This window comes from Erigeron canadensis, chromosome 2 (genome assembly GCF_010389155.1).
Source record: "Erigeron canadensis isolate Cc75 chromosome 2, C_canadensis_v1, whole genome shotgun sequence".
In the NCBI taxonomy this organism is placed as follows: Eukaryota; Viridiplantae; Streptophyta; class Magnoliopsida; order Asterales; family Asteraceae; genus Erigeron; species Erigeron canadensis.
In genome coordinates, this window is record NC_057762.1 from 5,420,137 (window position 1) to 5,435,518 (window position 15,382).

The 15,382-nt window shown below is 32.0% G+C and overlaps 1 protein-coding gene across 1 annotated transcript; it reads right to left on the reverse strand.

Moving 5' to 3' along the window:
- Positions 1-539: 539 nt before the first annotated feature.
- Positions 540-3,483, reverse strand: LOC122588532 (tRNA (guanine(9)-N1)-methyltransferase). Its single transcript, XM_043760667.1, has 3 exons — positions 2,960-3,483; positions 1,353-1,712; positions 540-835 (listed from the first exon to the last, which is right to left on the reverse strand). Exons 1-3 carry the CDS (start codon positions 3,449-3,451, stop codon positions 647-649), a joined length of 1,041 nt encoding a protein of 346 aa, XP_043616602.1. The 5' UTR covers positions 3,452-3,483; the 3' UTR covers positions 540-646.
- Between the last annotated feature and the right edge of the window lie 11,899 nt (positions 3,484-15,382).

Below are 15,382 nucleotides of genomic sequence, written 5' to 3' on the forward strand. Positions count from 1 at the left end.
GTATGGGTAAGAGTACATTTCATATAGAATAAATGTTGCTTCCATTTTATGCACTAAAAATCCTCCTTTGCTGCGAATTGTCTTGTACCGTGTTCTCTCTGTTGGATTATATGTCGTCTTTTACTTTGTTACTAGTTACATATAGCTTCACTTGGTACAATTAAATAATCTTGCTTGTTCAGCTAATACATACAGTATTAATACTCTTGACACAACATAAGGGATATATGCTATTTTTATACCGTATCATAACAATAGATATAAAAATGAATTACCAAATGTACATTTGGAATGAAATTTTTGATAAATGGGTTAAACCTTAAATCATAAAGATTGCATACTTGCAAGTGTATTATTCCCTTCTATTTTTATTTCCTGAGAACAACACATTCGATTCTTCGGCTCTTTTTTTTAACTGCAATTCTTTGGCTCAAGTGTTCAAAGGTTCTGTTTCTAGCATGTTAGGATTCATTACAAAACAACATGATACTCCGTATTTATTAGGCTTAGAAATCTGATTCTACGGTTTGAGTTCAAAATCAACACAAACAACTGAACTGCAATTAATGAATGTTTTAATAATCCCTCAAAATTTTGAAATGAAATGATATAATAGAAGGTTACACAAGTATACCTATCAAGTTATCTATGTTTCAATGCATTGCCTTTTATTCTCTTGATCAAATTTCTCGTCCTCTTCCGCTGCTTCCAGAGACCCTTCAGTTTCTGTTTCGCCTAATTTCCTTTGAGGAATCACATGGAAAAATGAAGCCTTCCAGTCTTTGGTTTCCAAGAACTTTAAAAGTATTTCTATCACTTGATTCACAGTTAGGACCTGAGTCACAAACACCTTCTCAGAGCAAGTACAATTTGCCAATTTGCAAATTCAATAATCAATATTGACACATAAGATACCAGCCATCTATTAAAATATACCAGCCGTTAAACAAAATATTGGCACACAGACTTGCTTAGTCAGAAAGTGATATGACAGGTGATAGGATCGGCAGGTTGGGTAACGGGTCAAAACGGTCAATATATTGGTACAGAGGTTAGATTAATATGAAACGCGTTTTCTAAATTATTCTAAATTCATTTTTTAGATGATTTATGTGCGCCACATATGATTATAAAAGTTATATTGGTTTGTTTAGAATCTAACTTCCTAAATAAAATGACTTGGGAGGGTGTATCCAATAAAAAAAAAATACACTTTGGGTCATGTAAGATGCGTTTTACTTCCTTTTAGTTAAAAAGATACCCCAATCAATCGAGATTACACATAATCCGTGATATAAAAAAAAATGCTACCTCTAGTGCAAACAGAGGTAGGGCAGTGAGATGATTTGTACCTGAGAACTAGACATCTTGAGGTAATTGCCAATAGGAAGTTTTGCTGTTTGAATTCCTTGCTCTACAGCTTTGTTCATGGTTATCCCTTTCCATCGATTTCTATCAACGAGCCCACCAATAATATAAATTTTGTTTGGATCAAGATCGTAGAGCATAGTTTCTGAGTCTGCTGTGAGGTATACCAAATGCTCCTTTTGAGTTTGAAATGTATTGATATAAGGACCACTGTCCTTGTCGATTATCCATTTATCAAACCCTGGGATCTTTTGTAACTGGCTTCCGATTTCTCCTTCATACCCGGTCAACCATAGATGAGAAGGAACCACACTTCTTCCATTCACAGCATAACTATATATTATCTATATTCACAAGCCAATAAGTAATACACATAATTAAGTTTAATTTAAGAGAAGAATGTAGCTGCTAAAACACACACAACTACGCAATTTCATGGAGACGACAACTCGTCATTTATACAAAGTAGTTTTACAATTCAAACAAAGTTCTGCGACTTAAGTAATCTAAGATCAAAGATTGTTGTATATTTTCTACTTTTCTTGTGTTTCTTCGTATATTTCATTTGTTTTCTCTTATCTGTATAAAAATGACTTACTATTTGGTACTTTCGCCTCAATGACATGATAATACCCGATTTTACAAACTACAAAGAGAGGGAAAATGCAAAATTGACAAGAGCATGCAACATCCAAAAATGACATAAAAGGAAACTTTTCTGACTAAGAGTTGTGGACAAAAACTTCACCATGATTGAACCGAGGTAATTGTACTAAAAGATGCAGTCCAGTGTTTAATGTTTATGCACAACAAAATTATTCTGGTTTCATCTAGTGTTATACATCTTAGAATATTTCTGTACTTGTCAATTTTAATGCTTGGATCCATTTAAAACCACAACTTTAAAAAAAAAAATTTGTTGCATTTGTAAATGATTCGCTAGATTTTCTATTTTGCCCATAGTCACAGAATTCGCTTCACAAGCTGTGTTTTCCAAATTGGTATGCAATGTACCCAATCTGAATATTAACTCCCCATATATGACCTTGGATATTAATAAACAGCTTATTTATCCCAGAAAGCTATAATCCCATAAGTTGTTTGGGTACACAAATGTGCTTACTGAGATTAGATAGTAAAAGAATCTTTAATCTACTGAAATAAGGCAGCCCAAACACCCCCTTAACAATAGTACTAGTTTACATTCACAATTGTAGCAGGACCATTGTGCCTACTGCCCATGATTTGTACTACTACTATTGTGACAGTAGATAGGGTATACACAAGAATGCCTTTTTTTATTATTTAAGAACGGCAAACTATCCTACTGCTACTCCTAAACTACAAGAATGCCTGATACCCAGAGAAAGTCGAGCATTTGCCTCTAATGTACACGACACGGCCTAACATGAATAGATCCTAGAATTTTCTCCTACCATCTCAAGATGTTAACACAGGAAGCCTTATCACTAGGCCACCTCAAGTAATGAAATCACACAACTTTTGAGAGTTAATTACAATTATATACCTACAAAACCTGAAATTTTACACACACACACACACACATATATATATAGCAATATAGAAGTACCTGTTTAACAAGGCTATGAATCTCATTAGGAGCCATGAGATGAGAAAACTCAAGGTCAACAACAATGTTTTGACCACTTAACTTAGCTTGAGAAAGTCTATTTGATTTGGTCAGTCTTTCTTCATTCCTCTGATCCATTCTTTCTTTTCTCATATGTTTTCTATTTTCAATCATTTTATGTTTTTCTTCTTCTGATAAAACCGAAAGCTTTTCTTCCCATTCTTTCCTTTTCCTTTCCCCTTTTCGTTTCTTTTCCTCTTTCATGGCTGCTTTTTTCTCTGCTTTCTTTGCTTCGAACCTTTGTTGTTTCAATAGCTTCTTCTGGGCATTCTTCGATAATGATTCATGTGGTGGTGGTGGTGGTGGCGGCGGCGGCGGAGAGACGGTGGATTCTTTTGGGTCGGCGGCTGTGATGACTTCCATTGTTTTTCCGATTTTGAGCCTGTGAAACACACACCCTTGAAGTGTTATTAGGTTGTTTAGACTCAACATGTTTTCTTATTATTCCTTTTCCTTTCTCTTTTTAAAAATTCCAACATAACGCATTAACAAACATCTCTATCTTATCCGCTAAAATTCTATATGAGTACCCACAGTGGCAACGGGTGGTGATGATGGCGGCGATGGTAACGATGTAGTTATTAATCTAAGTAATTGATGTAAATTGTAGTGTAGTTTTTTTTATGGTTAAGAGATTTATCTTTTGTAATATGTGAAAATGTTTAAGTTAATGAATTAAAGGAGATCGATAGTTTGGATAAATATGGTTGGAAAATAATTTAGGGATATATTGGGTAGATTTAGTGTGTTTGGAATGTGTTGAAAATTAAATGTATTTTGGGTATTTTAAAGGTAGACAGTTGAAAAGATGAGATGGTAGTTTGTTTTATAATAGAAGTATAAATATCTACCAGTAAATTGAAACAACATTTAGATATTCTTGAAACGATACATGATGTAAGCCTTGATCTACGCATGTCTAATTAATTAATTAATTTTTATTAAATTAGCTTTTGTATTTGTATATTGATTCAATTTTCTTATTAGATTTATAATTAAACTCTAACTCTTATCTTATAAACATTATAACCTTATTAGATTGATCGTTTTCTTATTAATAAAGTTGTCTATTTTCTTTTGCAATTCTTCAACCCCTATTACTTATATTACCTATGGTAAGTTATGAACATGAAGATTTCAAAATTTTGAGTTTACGATCTGAAATCACAAACCTGTTTGACGTCATCCACTATGCTTACACATTCCAATTTTGATGTGATTGTAAAAAATTAAACCGCCAAGGGACGCATATGGGAATGGTATGGATTTGATGGGCGGCGATCCAAGAGATGGTGGAATGTGATTTTTCCGGCGACACTGTGATTTTTCTGGCGCGCTCGAAAACAATGTTTATTGGCTAGGGTTTGTGCGGAATGTGTTTCTGAGTGATTTGGTACAAGTTTCATACATTAATTCGAAGAAACAACAAAGCTATAGTGTTTTTAATTTTTCCGGTGAGTTTTTCAACTTTCTGACGAGTATAGATCAGATTAATTTCTGGTCAGGGTTTGTTCGCGGTGTGATTGTGAATGTTTTGGTGTAAGTGTGATGTTCTAATTCGAAAGAACGAAGGTTTTATCAGCGTTTGAAGTTTTCCGGCGAAGTTGTTGCATTTTATCGCCGGAGAAGGAGAGGGGAGAAGGAGAGTGAGTGTGTGTTGGTGGTGGTGGTTAAAGATAACGATGGTGGTGGTGGCGGTTGTATCGCCGGATAAGAAGGAGGAGGAGGTGGTGACGGCAGTTGTATCGCCGGCCGGAAAAACAGAAGGGAGAGAGCGAGAGTGGGTGTGTGTGTGGTGGTGGTGGTCGCCGTTGCCGGTCAGAGATACAAGTGGAGATGGCGGTTCAAGCCTCAAATGAACGATTCTCTCTATATCTAAGTTAAAATCTAAATCTAGATATAATCTATATCTAAATCTCACTATACCTAAATCCATATTAATGTAATGTCAAATTGTTAATGTAGTGTTTGTAAATGTACGATGTACCCCTTCGAATCACTATACGAAAGACACCTAATACGAATCTCCATCACGAAGGATATAAGCACGACTCGGATAAACAATCAAAGGATTAACGTAAATCATCTCCAAAGATAAAAACAATCCTTACCTATTTCAATCTCCTTAAAGGATTATCCCTAAGGAAACCAAATCGGATAAACATGGTAAGCAGAGTTTGTATAAAAGAAGGAATAGGGAAAACCCTAACCTTCTCCTCCAAGGAACCTCCTCCTATAAAAGTTGGAGGATCCCCTCACAATCGATATACTTCGATTAACCCAAAAACGATACACAGTATCAATTCACAACATATACTATCACCGATCGAACCAAAACCCTAATTAAAACCCTAAAGGAACACCGTTCCTACCTTCGGGGAATCACCAACAAATCCTAAAAACCCTCTAGGGTTTTACCTTCGAACCCAAAGACCCCTCGACGCGGTTTGGTGCACAATCATATAGTAAAAGAACTTTGTTCCAACCATTTAGAGAGCGGTGTCAAAGACTTCATTGGTTAAAAATGAAGGGGAGTGATATTATATAACAAAAGTTAACCATCTACAACAAAAGTATAGATTTAAAGCACATAATACAACTGAATGATGCAGGTATTGTTGTAGATTTATAAATTTTGTTGTAGCTATATCATTTTCCAAAAATGAAATGTATATATATGATAAATTAGATTACATAGGTATAATGGATAGAGACATTATAAGTAAAAGTAATTACTAATTATTTATTACGAGAGAAAGTATCTGTGCGTTGTGGTGGTGAGATGGTGGGCGTTATAGGTCATAGAGTGGTGATAAGTCATAAGAGCTCATAGGTCATAAAGTGTGATAGCCAAATGTCTTATTCGTACGGGCTTCTCCCTCGAATTTAAAAATTCGTCGAAAGTATATCGAATGACCCCTCTAATGAAAGAGCATGAAATTTTAAGAACACCCATATAATTTGTTAATTTATCAATGTACGATTTTTTATATAAAAGATTTTGAATGAATTAGAGGAATAAAATGATTTATAGAGGAGAAAAAAAATGAGTGGTTAAGATTTGAGTCAAGAGATGAAATGAGTGGTTGAAAAGTTGAAAGTTGGAAAAGTTTAATGGGAACAAGTACTTTATAATGTAGTATAGATGAGCGTTATTTTATCAAATGATAAATCAAATTATATGTATAACCAAATAAATTTAATAAAAGACATTAGGATTTAACACGTTGTAAAAGTTGATTATATTATTTGTAATGATGTTACTCTTATTGTGATTGTAAAATCTGAAAAGATCATAAAGTTGATTTTTAAAAACAAGGAAAGAAAAAAAAATATAAAAGTAAAGAGAGGAGAATATAAATCGAGGTTTTAGGTAAAATAAAATAAGTATTAAAATAAAATGGATAAAACAATAGGTTTCTCTTAACTGAAGATCACCGTGCATCATGAAAATCATCGTGCATCAATTACTTCGTGCATCAATTTAACCATAATCTAAGGGTCAAGATCTTGTCTTATTTGTTTTACTTTAATAGTTCTTTTATAATAACTAACCCCTATAAATCGAATATAAAAACAAATATCAAAAATATGTGTGTGAAATTGATAAAAGTAAATATATAATTTAACATTCATATTTTATAAAAGTAAATAAAAAAATATATATCTTACAATATTATCGGTTAGTAAAATATTATATGTAATAATTCATATAATCTAGTTTTATATTATATTAAAATAAATTATATTCCATGTACAAAGATAATTAAATTGAAAGTGATAATTTACAAAGATTGATAATTATATTATCAATGTCTTTTAATTAGTTTTAGTATTTACTGAATATTAATTGTAGTTTGCAACAAACAAACAAATATTAAGTTAAATCAACTGGTTTGTGCATAATATTAGAAATTAGATGTCGTCACCTAAGCAAAAAGCCTAGTTGGCACGGAAAGACAAGTGCCACATATATAGAAACAAAGGTCTATCATTTCTTAGGTCACTCTTTATACTACCAACTTTTTCCCTACTTCTTTCACTATTCATTAACTTTCTTTCCCCAAGAACACCCCCTCCTTATACTACCCACTTCTTTCCACTTCTTCGCTATTCATTCACTATTTTATTCTTTCATTTTTTTTACACAAAATTAAAAAAAAAACACATTTTATTATAATTAAACACAGATTATATTACTTCAAAATAAAAGATAATACAATAATAAAAAAGACAGTACTGAAAAAAAACATGAAATACATAATAATGATACGATTACTCTTCATCGTCATCATTTTTTATTGACATTTTTCCTAATCCACGATAAGCCCTTTCATTGAGTCACCACTTGTCGTGTTCCGGGCATTTGACTTCCCACGTTGTTTTGTCTTCTCCGCAGTTGTCGTGGTACGATTCGGCCCAAGTGCATTGGTTGGTCAAAATGTGACCGGCCTTAAAAACATCATCAATCACCCTCTTGACCCTTTTGCTCTCATCCTGCAAAAACAACGAATATGTCTCTTCGTGTTTTGAGACCTTACAGCCTGGTGCTTGTATTTCCTGAACGTGTTGCTCGCATTGTCGTCTTTTCTCCCGTAGGTAACCCAGGGTGTCCTCTTTGATATCGACCATGATTCGTGTTTTCGTCTCATCTTCGGTGAGACGGGGTCGGTGAACATTCTTTGATGATGATGAAGCCATTTGGAATGCTGAGTGAGTTAGTAGATGAATCAAGTTTGTAGATTAAACACAAGTGGAATGGTGATGAAAATGGTTGATGCTCTGGGTTGGTATTTATAGAGTGACAATGTAGCTAGTCATTAAGGGACTCGAAATGTAAATGTTTTTAAATTTTTAGCCGTTTAAGGGACTGTAATTATAAATATTTTGAATTCAACGTTGGAGGGACTGTGAATGTAAATATTTTGAATTTTGAACATTGGAGAAGCGTCTTTTAGTTTAGCTATAAATATTGCCTCCTTACCAGATATTTCATTTCAAAACTCAAACTTTTATACATCTGCAATGGCTTCTTCATCAAATGTCCCTAACCGAAAACCACCAATGACTGTGGATCAAGTGGATGACAGTATCATGGCTGACATCATCGACCACCAAATATTCAAAGATGAACTTGTTGAAGTTGGTCTAAAACTGCAAGTGAAAAAGAAATGGTGTCAAGAACAAATCAATTATATACAAACGGGGCATTGTACTAATCTTGAGTGTCAATACTTTACTTATTTGCAGGGGATGTTTGACAAGATTCAAGAAGTTGTGGAAGAAATTGTTTGTGCGGTCATCACCTTGAATGAGTTGATCAATACTGCCAAAGCATTTTATGATATGAAGAAATAAGTAGTCGTTTGTTTAGTAATGTGTTTCACAAAATATTATGTTGTATGTTTATCTTTATTAAGTTTGTAATGTTTTTAAAATTATGAATAAACTTATGTTCTTATTAAATCATAAAGTAGACTTATTTTATTAAAATACTTAAAAACACTACAATACAAGAAGACAATACACAATTCAAACTGCTAAAACACACTTAAAAAAAATACTAAAGCACACTTAATCAAACTAGAAAGTTCACTTCATAATCCAGAACAACTAAAAAGGAACAAAGATAAGCTGCCGGAAGCAGTGTTCGTATCTGAAGCCCCTCTCATGCTTCTCCCGATATATCTGATGCGCCGTTGCATAATATTGCTCATCTCGCCCGGTATCTCCTGTGCATTCAACTGCGAGCAAATTGCCTCAAACTGTTTGCATTCCTTCCGAATCATGCTACAGTGACCTTTTAGTTGATCCTTGCTTCGTGGTCCTCCAATGGTGTCCGTGTTGAACATTTCAGTAACGTCATCCCAAAAGGATTCGCCGGGATTATTCATTTCACACCTACCCGTAATAGGGTCTCGTCTCCTCAACACCCAACACCTCGACAAACAAAGATCTTCTGATTGAGTCCACCCACTTCTAGACATTGTTAATAGAATGGTTAATGGAAAAATGGTTTATGGAATGGTTTGAGGAATATAAGATGCTTTGGAAGTGATAGAAATTTGTTTATTTAGATGGTTGTTATTTGAAATGGTAGTGTGGAAGTGGTATAAATAGAAAATGAATATAAATAAAAAATAATTAAATAATGGCTACTAGCCATTTGTTTTTAAAATTTGAAATATATATATTTTTTAATCATCCACGGTACACAATCGGGCGCCACAACCAACAAAGTTGCACGTCTAAACATGGAGGAAACACCTTGGACGCAACCCACAACGCCGCCGTGCTAATGGCGTCCTCCCGGTGGCGTGCGCCGGACGCGGGAGGACGTTTGTATAAGGACCGACCTTAGTTATATAAAGACACTCAAACTGCTTTTTAGAATAAGTACGATGAACAAATTGAATTTGTCTATCTCATGCTAGCAAACATGACCCTAGAACTACAAAGGGAATTAGAGCATTTGGATGTTCAGTGTTCACCTTATGTCTCAAGAGCTTAAAAACATATTCGAAGAAGTTCAATAAGAGCTTTTTTAAACTATGTGATTAGCCTTGCTTAGATGTAAGGCCGGTCACTAAGCCTCTTCGATGGAGTCGTCGATGGGCTCGTCGACGAGTCAAGCTTAGGGAGCAACTTCGTCGACAGCTACTTCCTTCGAGTGGTTTTGTTCGGCCAAAGAGTGTTGATGAGGAGGAGCGTGGTGGTGGGACTGATTACAACGTGAACTTGTTTTTTTGTTTTTTTTTTCAAACGGCTAGTTTTTTTAAAATAAAAAAACCTCCTCTATAAAAACCAACTTCTATTCAACCATTCTCATCTCATGCACTTCTTTTCACTCATATATTTTTATACATAATAACACACACTCTATACATTTTCACTAAATATGTCGAGTTCCGACGAAGATTCAGTTTCATACATGAGTAAATATACAATAGATGCCGAAATGTTAAACACTTTCGTTAATATAATCGAAGATGAAGAAGCAGAAGCAGAGAGCTCGAGAATGGCCGGCAGACCAAAAATACCGAGACGAACAATAACCAGAAACCATGTGGAAGCCTCCACGCGTTTATACAATCATTACTTTGCCCCGCAACCCGTTTATCCTGCCGATTATTTTAGAAGGCGTTTTCGAATGCCGACAGAAATGTTTCTTCGTATAGTGAACGATATATATAACTTTGACGTCGTACAACCATTACCGCCCCACTTTGCATTCTTCCACAACGCTCCAACTGATGCTATGGGTCGCCCGACGTTAAATATTTTTCAAAAATGTACTTCCGCTATACGCCAACTGGCTTATGGTTCTACTAGCCGACCAGTTAGATGAATACCTCGAAATGGGTGTGTTTTTTTTTAAATAAATGTATTGTGGTTTTTTTTTATTAATGTAGTGTGTTTTTTTTAATAAATGTAGTGTGCTTTTTTAATATTTAATTTTAAATAAATGTTGAATTATTTATTTTTTATGTAAATATAAAATAAAATAAATAAAAAGTGTAGAAGAGGTATGGAAGAGGGGCTATAGGGAGTGAGTGTAGAAGAGGTGGATGAAGAGAGAGAAAAGCTGATGTGGCAGTGTGGAAGAGGTGTGAAAGAGGGGTAGATGTGTCTAGCTTAGTATAAGGCCTAAGATAGAAGAAGTTCAATCTATGAGCTCTAAACCTTATTAAACCCAAACCTCTTTCTTATCTCTATCTTGATGCTACACTAACGTCCTATTATTTCTTTCTCATTTTATATATCAGATTAAATGTTATCTATCATTTATACCTTTTTTCTCATTTCTTTTTCAAATATTTTATTATATCTTAAAAGTTATATATATATATATATATATATATATATATATGTTGTTCACTTGGTTGAAAATATGGGTTGCCTTTACCAGTGTTCTTTCCCCATTTTCTTACAAAGAAACGTCCCAAATCTTTCTCAAAAATCATTACCTATTGTCAATCTTTTTCTCTGAAAAAATGCCATAAAAACTCCAAAAAATGGACAAGAAAATACGTGATGCTTAAAGGTCTATATGTTTTGAAAATGAAAAGTTTAGTGGATCAGGGTTGCTTCTTGACTCACCCAATCGTACGTATCTTTGGGTGAAGTTTGATTTTGAATTCACTGTAACCCAATGTCAAGGAAAGAAAACGAAAGGCAAAGAAACACACTCTCCTCGAAATCATATTGGATACCTCATCATATCATTCGGTAAGAAAATAAATAAATGTTTGGGCATCCCTAAGATCAAACTTATATCTCTTAACTATGAGCCTAAGCACAAAGTGCATTGATAACATGTATCATTCCACTTATTGATGGAATTTAAAGGGAAAAAACATATTGATGAAAAAGATGTCATATGTTACCAATGTGGTAAAGTAGGTCATTAAAATCTGTAATATGAAGGCCGAAGATTCTCTTAATTAAATCGTTTATTTCTATAATTCGATTGTTAAAATGTTTTTCGGGTACATGCGCATGCCGAAGTTTTCACTCTAAGAAGTTATAAACTTTATTAAATAATTGGTCTTCTTTTTAATTTCAGACAATGGTCATTTTTATCTCTGCTCTAGTCAAAAGAGTTTATTTGGATATCACTTTGAGTTTTCCAAATAATAGTGTTACTTGTTTATTTTGCTTACGTAGCATCCTAAATTCCCAAGCCAGTACTATGATTACACGTAGCATCCTAAATCTCCCAAAACTTCCATGTTCATAGAAATCCAGACAAGAAGGTTTTAGGGCGGCAACATTCCACGCTTTGTTGTCGTAAAGGTAGTTTTTACTTTTTAGACAAAAGAGTACATAAATTTTGTGGACCATCTTTTTTACATACTACATCCACAAATTTAAACAAAATTAGATATTATAATACTAGATTATTACCCGCGTAATACGTGGAAAACATATATAATTAATGACATGTTAATTTTTTATAAAATCATAAGTTGACAAATATTTTACAAAGTAACCATTAAACCACTAAAAAACATGAAATTACAATAGTGGTTGTTTAGATACCGGATAACAGTGACCAGACAGTTAAAAAATGGATACATCATCTATTAGAGGTTTCGCTAAGTAAAGTTTTCGTTTATTTGGATGTCTTTTATTCATCTGGATATGTCTGCATTGTCATTATACTTGTACTTTAACATTTTACTCGAATAATATAGTTTTACATTAAAATTACTAATAAATTTAATTATCAATCTATATATTGTATGTTGTATTAATCTAACTTAAAATTATGCAAAATATCATTGCAATTTTCATACAATTACTTTTCTGATATATAATTGTGATAACTTACTACTCCATATTTGTTTTTAGTTCTTTATTAAGAATGACGTTTTCACATCCGGTCCGGTTTTCAAAATATTTATTTAATAAAAACATTACATGATAAAAATCCTATATAAAAAAATCCTTATAACAAATTTTATTCGTTATATGATAAAATAACTATACAAAAATATAATTTGATAAAAACGTGTTACATTAAAAAAAAGAAACTTTTATTGTAAAAAGAATAAAAACTAATTTTAAAGATAAAAAATGATATAAAATATAAAAATATAAGTTTCCATAATTATATCGTTAAAAACATTAATTAATAATGTCTACAAACTTAAATAAGGAAATAATAATAAATTAAATTTATTAAAATAAATTTAAATCTAAAAAAGTTAAATAAGGTATATGATATCATTATTTGATCTAATGACTATAATTAAAAGTTGAACTTCATCTAAGGGTCTATATTTCTCCAATTACGAATTAAGGTTTTTCTTTTATATATATTTTGAGATTAGAGATGCACGGCAGAAAGTTCACGGATATATATACTAATTAATAAACTAATAGATTGAAATCATTCGTTGCATAGGAATAATTATTATCTTACTTATTGTAATAACAATATATACAAATGTAATAATAATATACTCAAATGTAAACTTACTTATTAAAGATAGTTATCTTATAAATGAATATATTCTAATACTAATCCATAGACTTGTTTTTTAATATTGAAATCATGAAACCATATAACAACAAATTAAATCAGGGAATAAAGTATCTTTCATAAATAAACCATCAAAATAAGTTCAATTCAATGCATAAAACATCAAAGGATGAAATATATATATATATATATATATATATATCATATTTAATTCAATTGTAAAATAATTAATTCGATATAATTGATATGTAATTAATATACTAGATAATAACTTAAATAAGGTTGCGACTAAATGTAAAATTTGAAAAATTTTATTCATTATATAATCCTTAAATAATAGATATTACTAAGTGTTTCCTCACTCACTTTTTGCAGAGAACGATCTAGAACGCCTTGTGAATGCCCGTTACATGGCCCCAATGGGCATTCCGGTCCAAAAAAAAGTCTCCCACGTCCCAAATTGAGCGCTTATAGGGTACGATCCTAAACTAAATCTCTGCTTTACCCACTTTCATGTGATGTCACTTAAGCCCTTGCACTATCTAATAACTCATAAGTCATAATATCGCTTTATTAATTGAATAATGCCTACTAACACTCATCCATTCACAAACACATATTAACTTCATCATTCATTATCTTTATCACCTTACTCACATGTTACTTTATCATTAAACACATTACACATAAAATTACACATTAATTACATATTTGTTAACATTACACCTAACGGAAAACGAAGACTGACGACAAGTCAATATTGAAAGTAAATTGATTTGAGATATTACATTGTCATTCTTGTCTCGCAATTTCTTTCTTCTAAACTTGTAACCAATGAAATAATGGACACATCATAAAATAAGACAAACAACAATAACAATGGGCACCAGCACCTGCACAATACCTTGTACATTCTTATTCTTTTCCAATGGTGCCGATGTTCTCCATAGTTGATAAGGCAGCTTCAAAACACTTGTAGAGCGTCAAGCTCCTATACGTTCTTCCAAGTTGACTATAATCTCCTGAACTAACTTCCACCCATTAGCTTGATTTTTTATCTTTATCTTATTTCTTCAAATTTAAAACAAGTGTTATTCCTTATTGTTGATACATCTTCTAAGAACCACATTTTTTGACATATTACATACAGACATAAGGTGTTTAAGTTGACTCGGCTCGAACAAGGCCAAGATAACCCAGCTCAAGAACCAAAGACTTAAATATTCGTCATCACTAAATCTAAGTCAATACAACCTAGAGTCAACAAAACCAAACGTATCATAAGTGATGCATACATTTTTGGCCTTTGCATGTTTTGCGCCTATGTAAGGCGTTTGTATAAAGTTTTACCTTCAAGAAAAAAGATAAAAGAACAAAGTTGCCATTAAGTTTATAATAAAATAGCAAATTTGCCATCAATTTTTTAAAAGTCTTAAATTTGTTACTAAATAACTTCAAAGTGAGCAAATTTGTTACTCAAATTTTCTTTTTTGACAGTAACTTTTTAAATTACTATAAACATTAATAATTGTTAGTTTAGCTGCCAAATGAGTAAATGACGCTAAAAAGTATAAAATAAACAATGTGAAAAATAAATAACTTTTTAATTTGTTTACATTTTAAAATATGCACACGCAAAAGAACTTGAAATCAATACACCTAAAATTTATGAAAAATATTTGAAGTATGCTTGGCAATTTAGTTGATAATGTTTTTAAATTTTTTCAAAATATTTCAATTCATAACACATAATATCAAGGAACATGACTAAAAAGCTAATGTAATTATTTGAAATATCCTTCATACTGATCAAACATAAATTTTTCATGTATTGATTTAGAGTAAAATAAATAATTAAACCATCTAATATACAACCTAGTGTCCACTCCACCCGTCCTCCTAAAAAGCTATTTGGTGGAAACATAACCTAAGTTTGAATCCTTTAAAGATTATATTCAACCAACCAAGTTTTTGGGATCTCACCATCAGACAGCCTGGGAGGAAAAATTCATCTACGAGACTAAGGGATTCCTTATCATTTACTTTTTTTTTAATAAACAAAGTTATTTAGTTTTTACGTTGTTTCTAAATCTATGAGCATCATTTACTCATTTAGAACCTAAACTAACTATTATTAATGTTTATTTACAATATGTAAAAATTAAAATACATCATTCTTAAAATAAAAGTGAAATGACAAATTTGTTCTCTATAAGTTAACTTTTTACTATATATTAAATAACAATTTTGCTTTAAAGACAAAAAAAAAACCTTATTAACTTTACTTTATGTATTGGGAGATGATATTAGCACTGTTTTTAATAATCTAATATAATCACATATACTTATTTGTAAATTATAATACTTATATACTG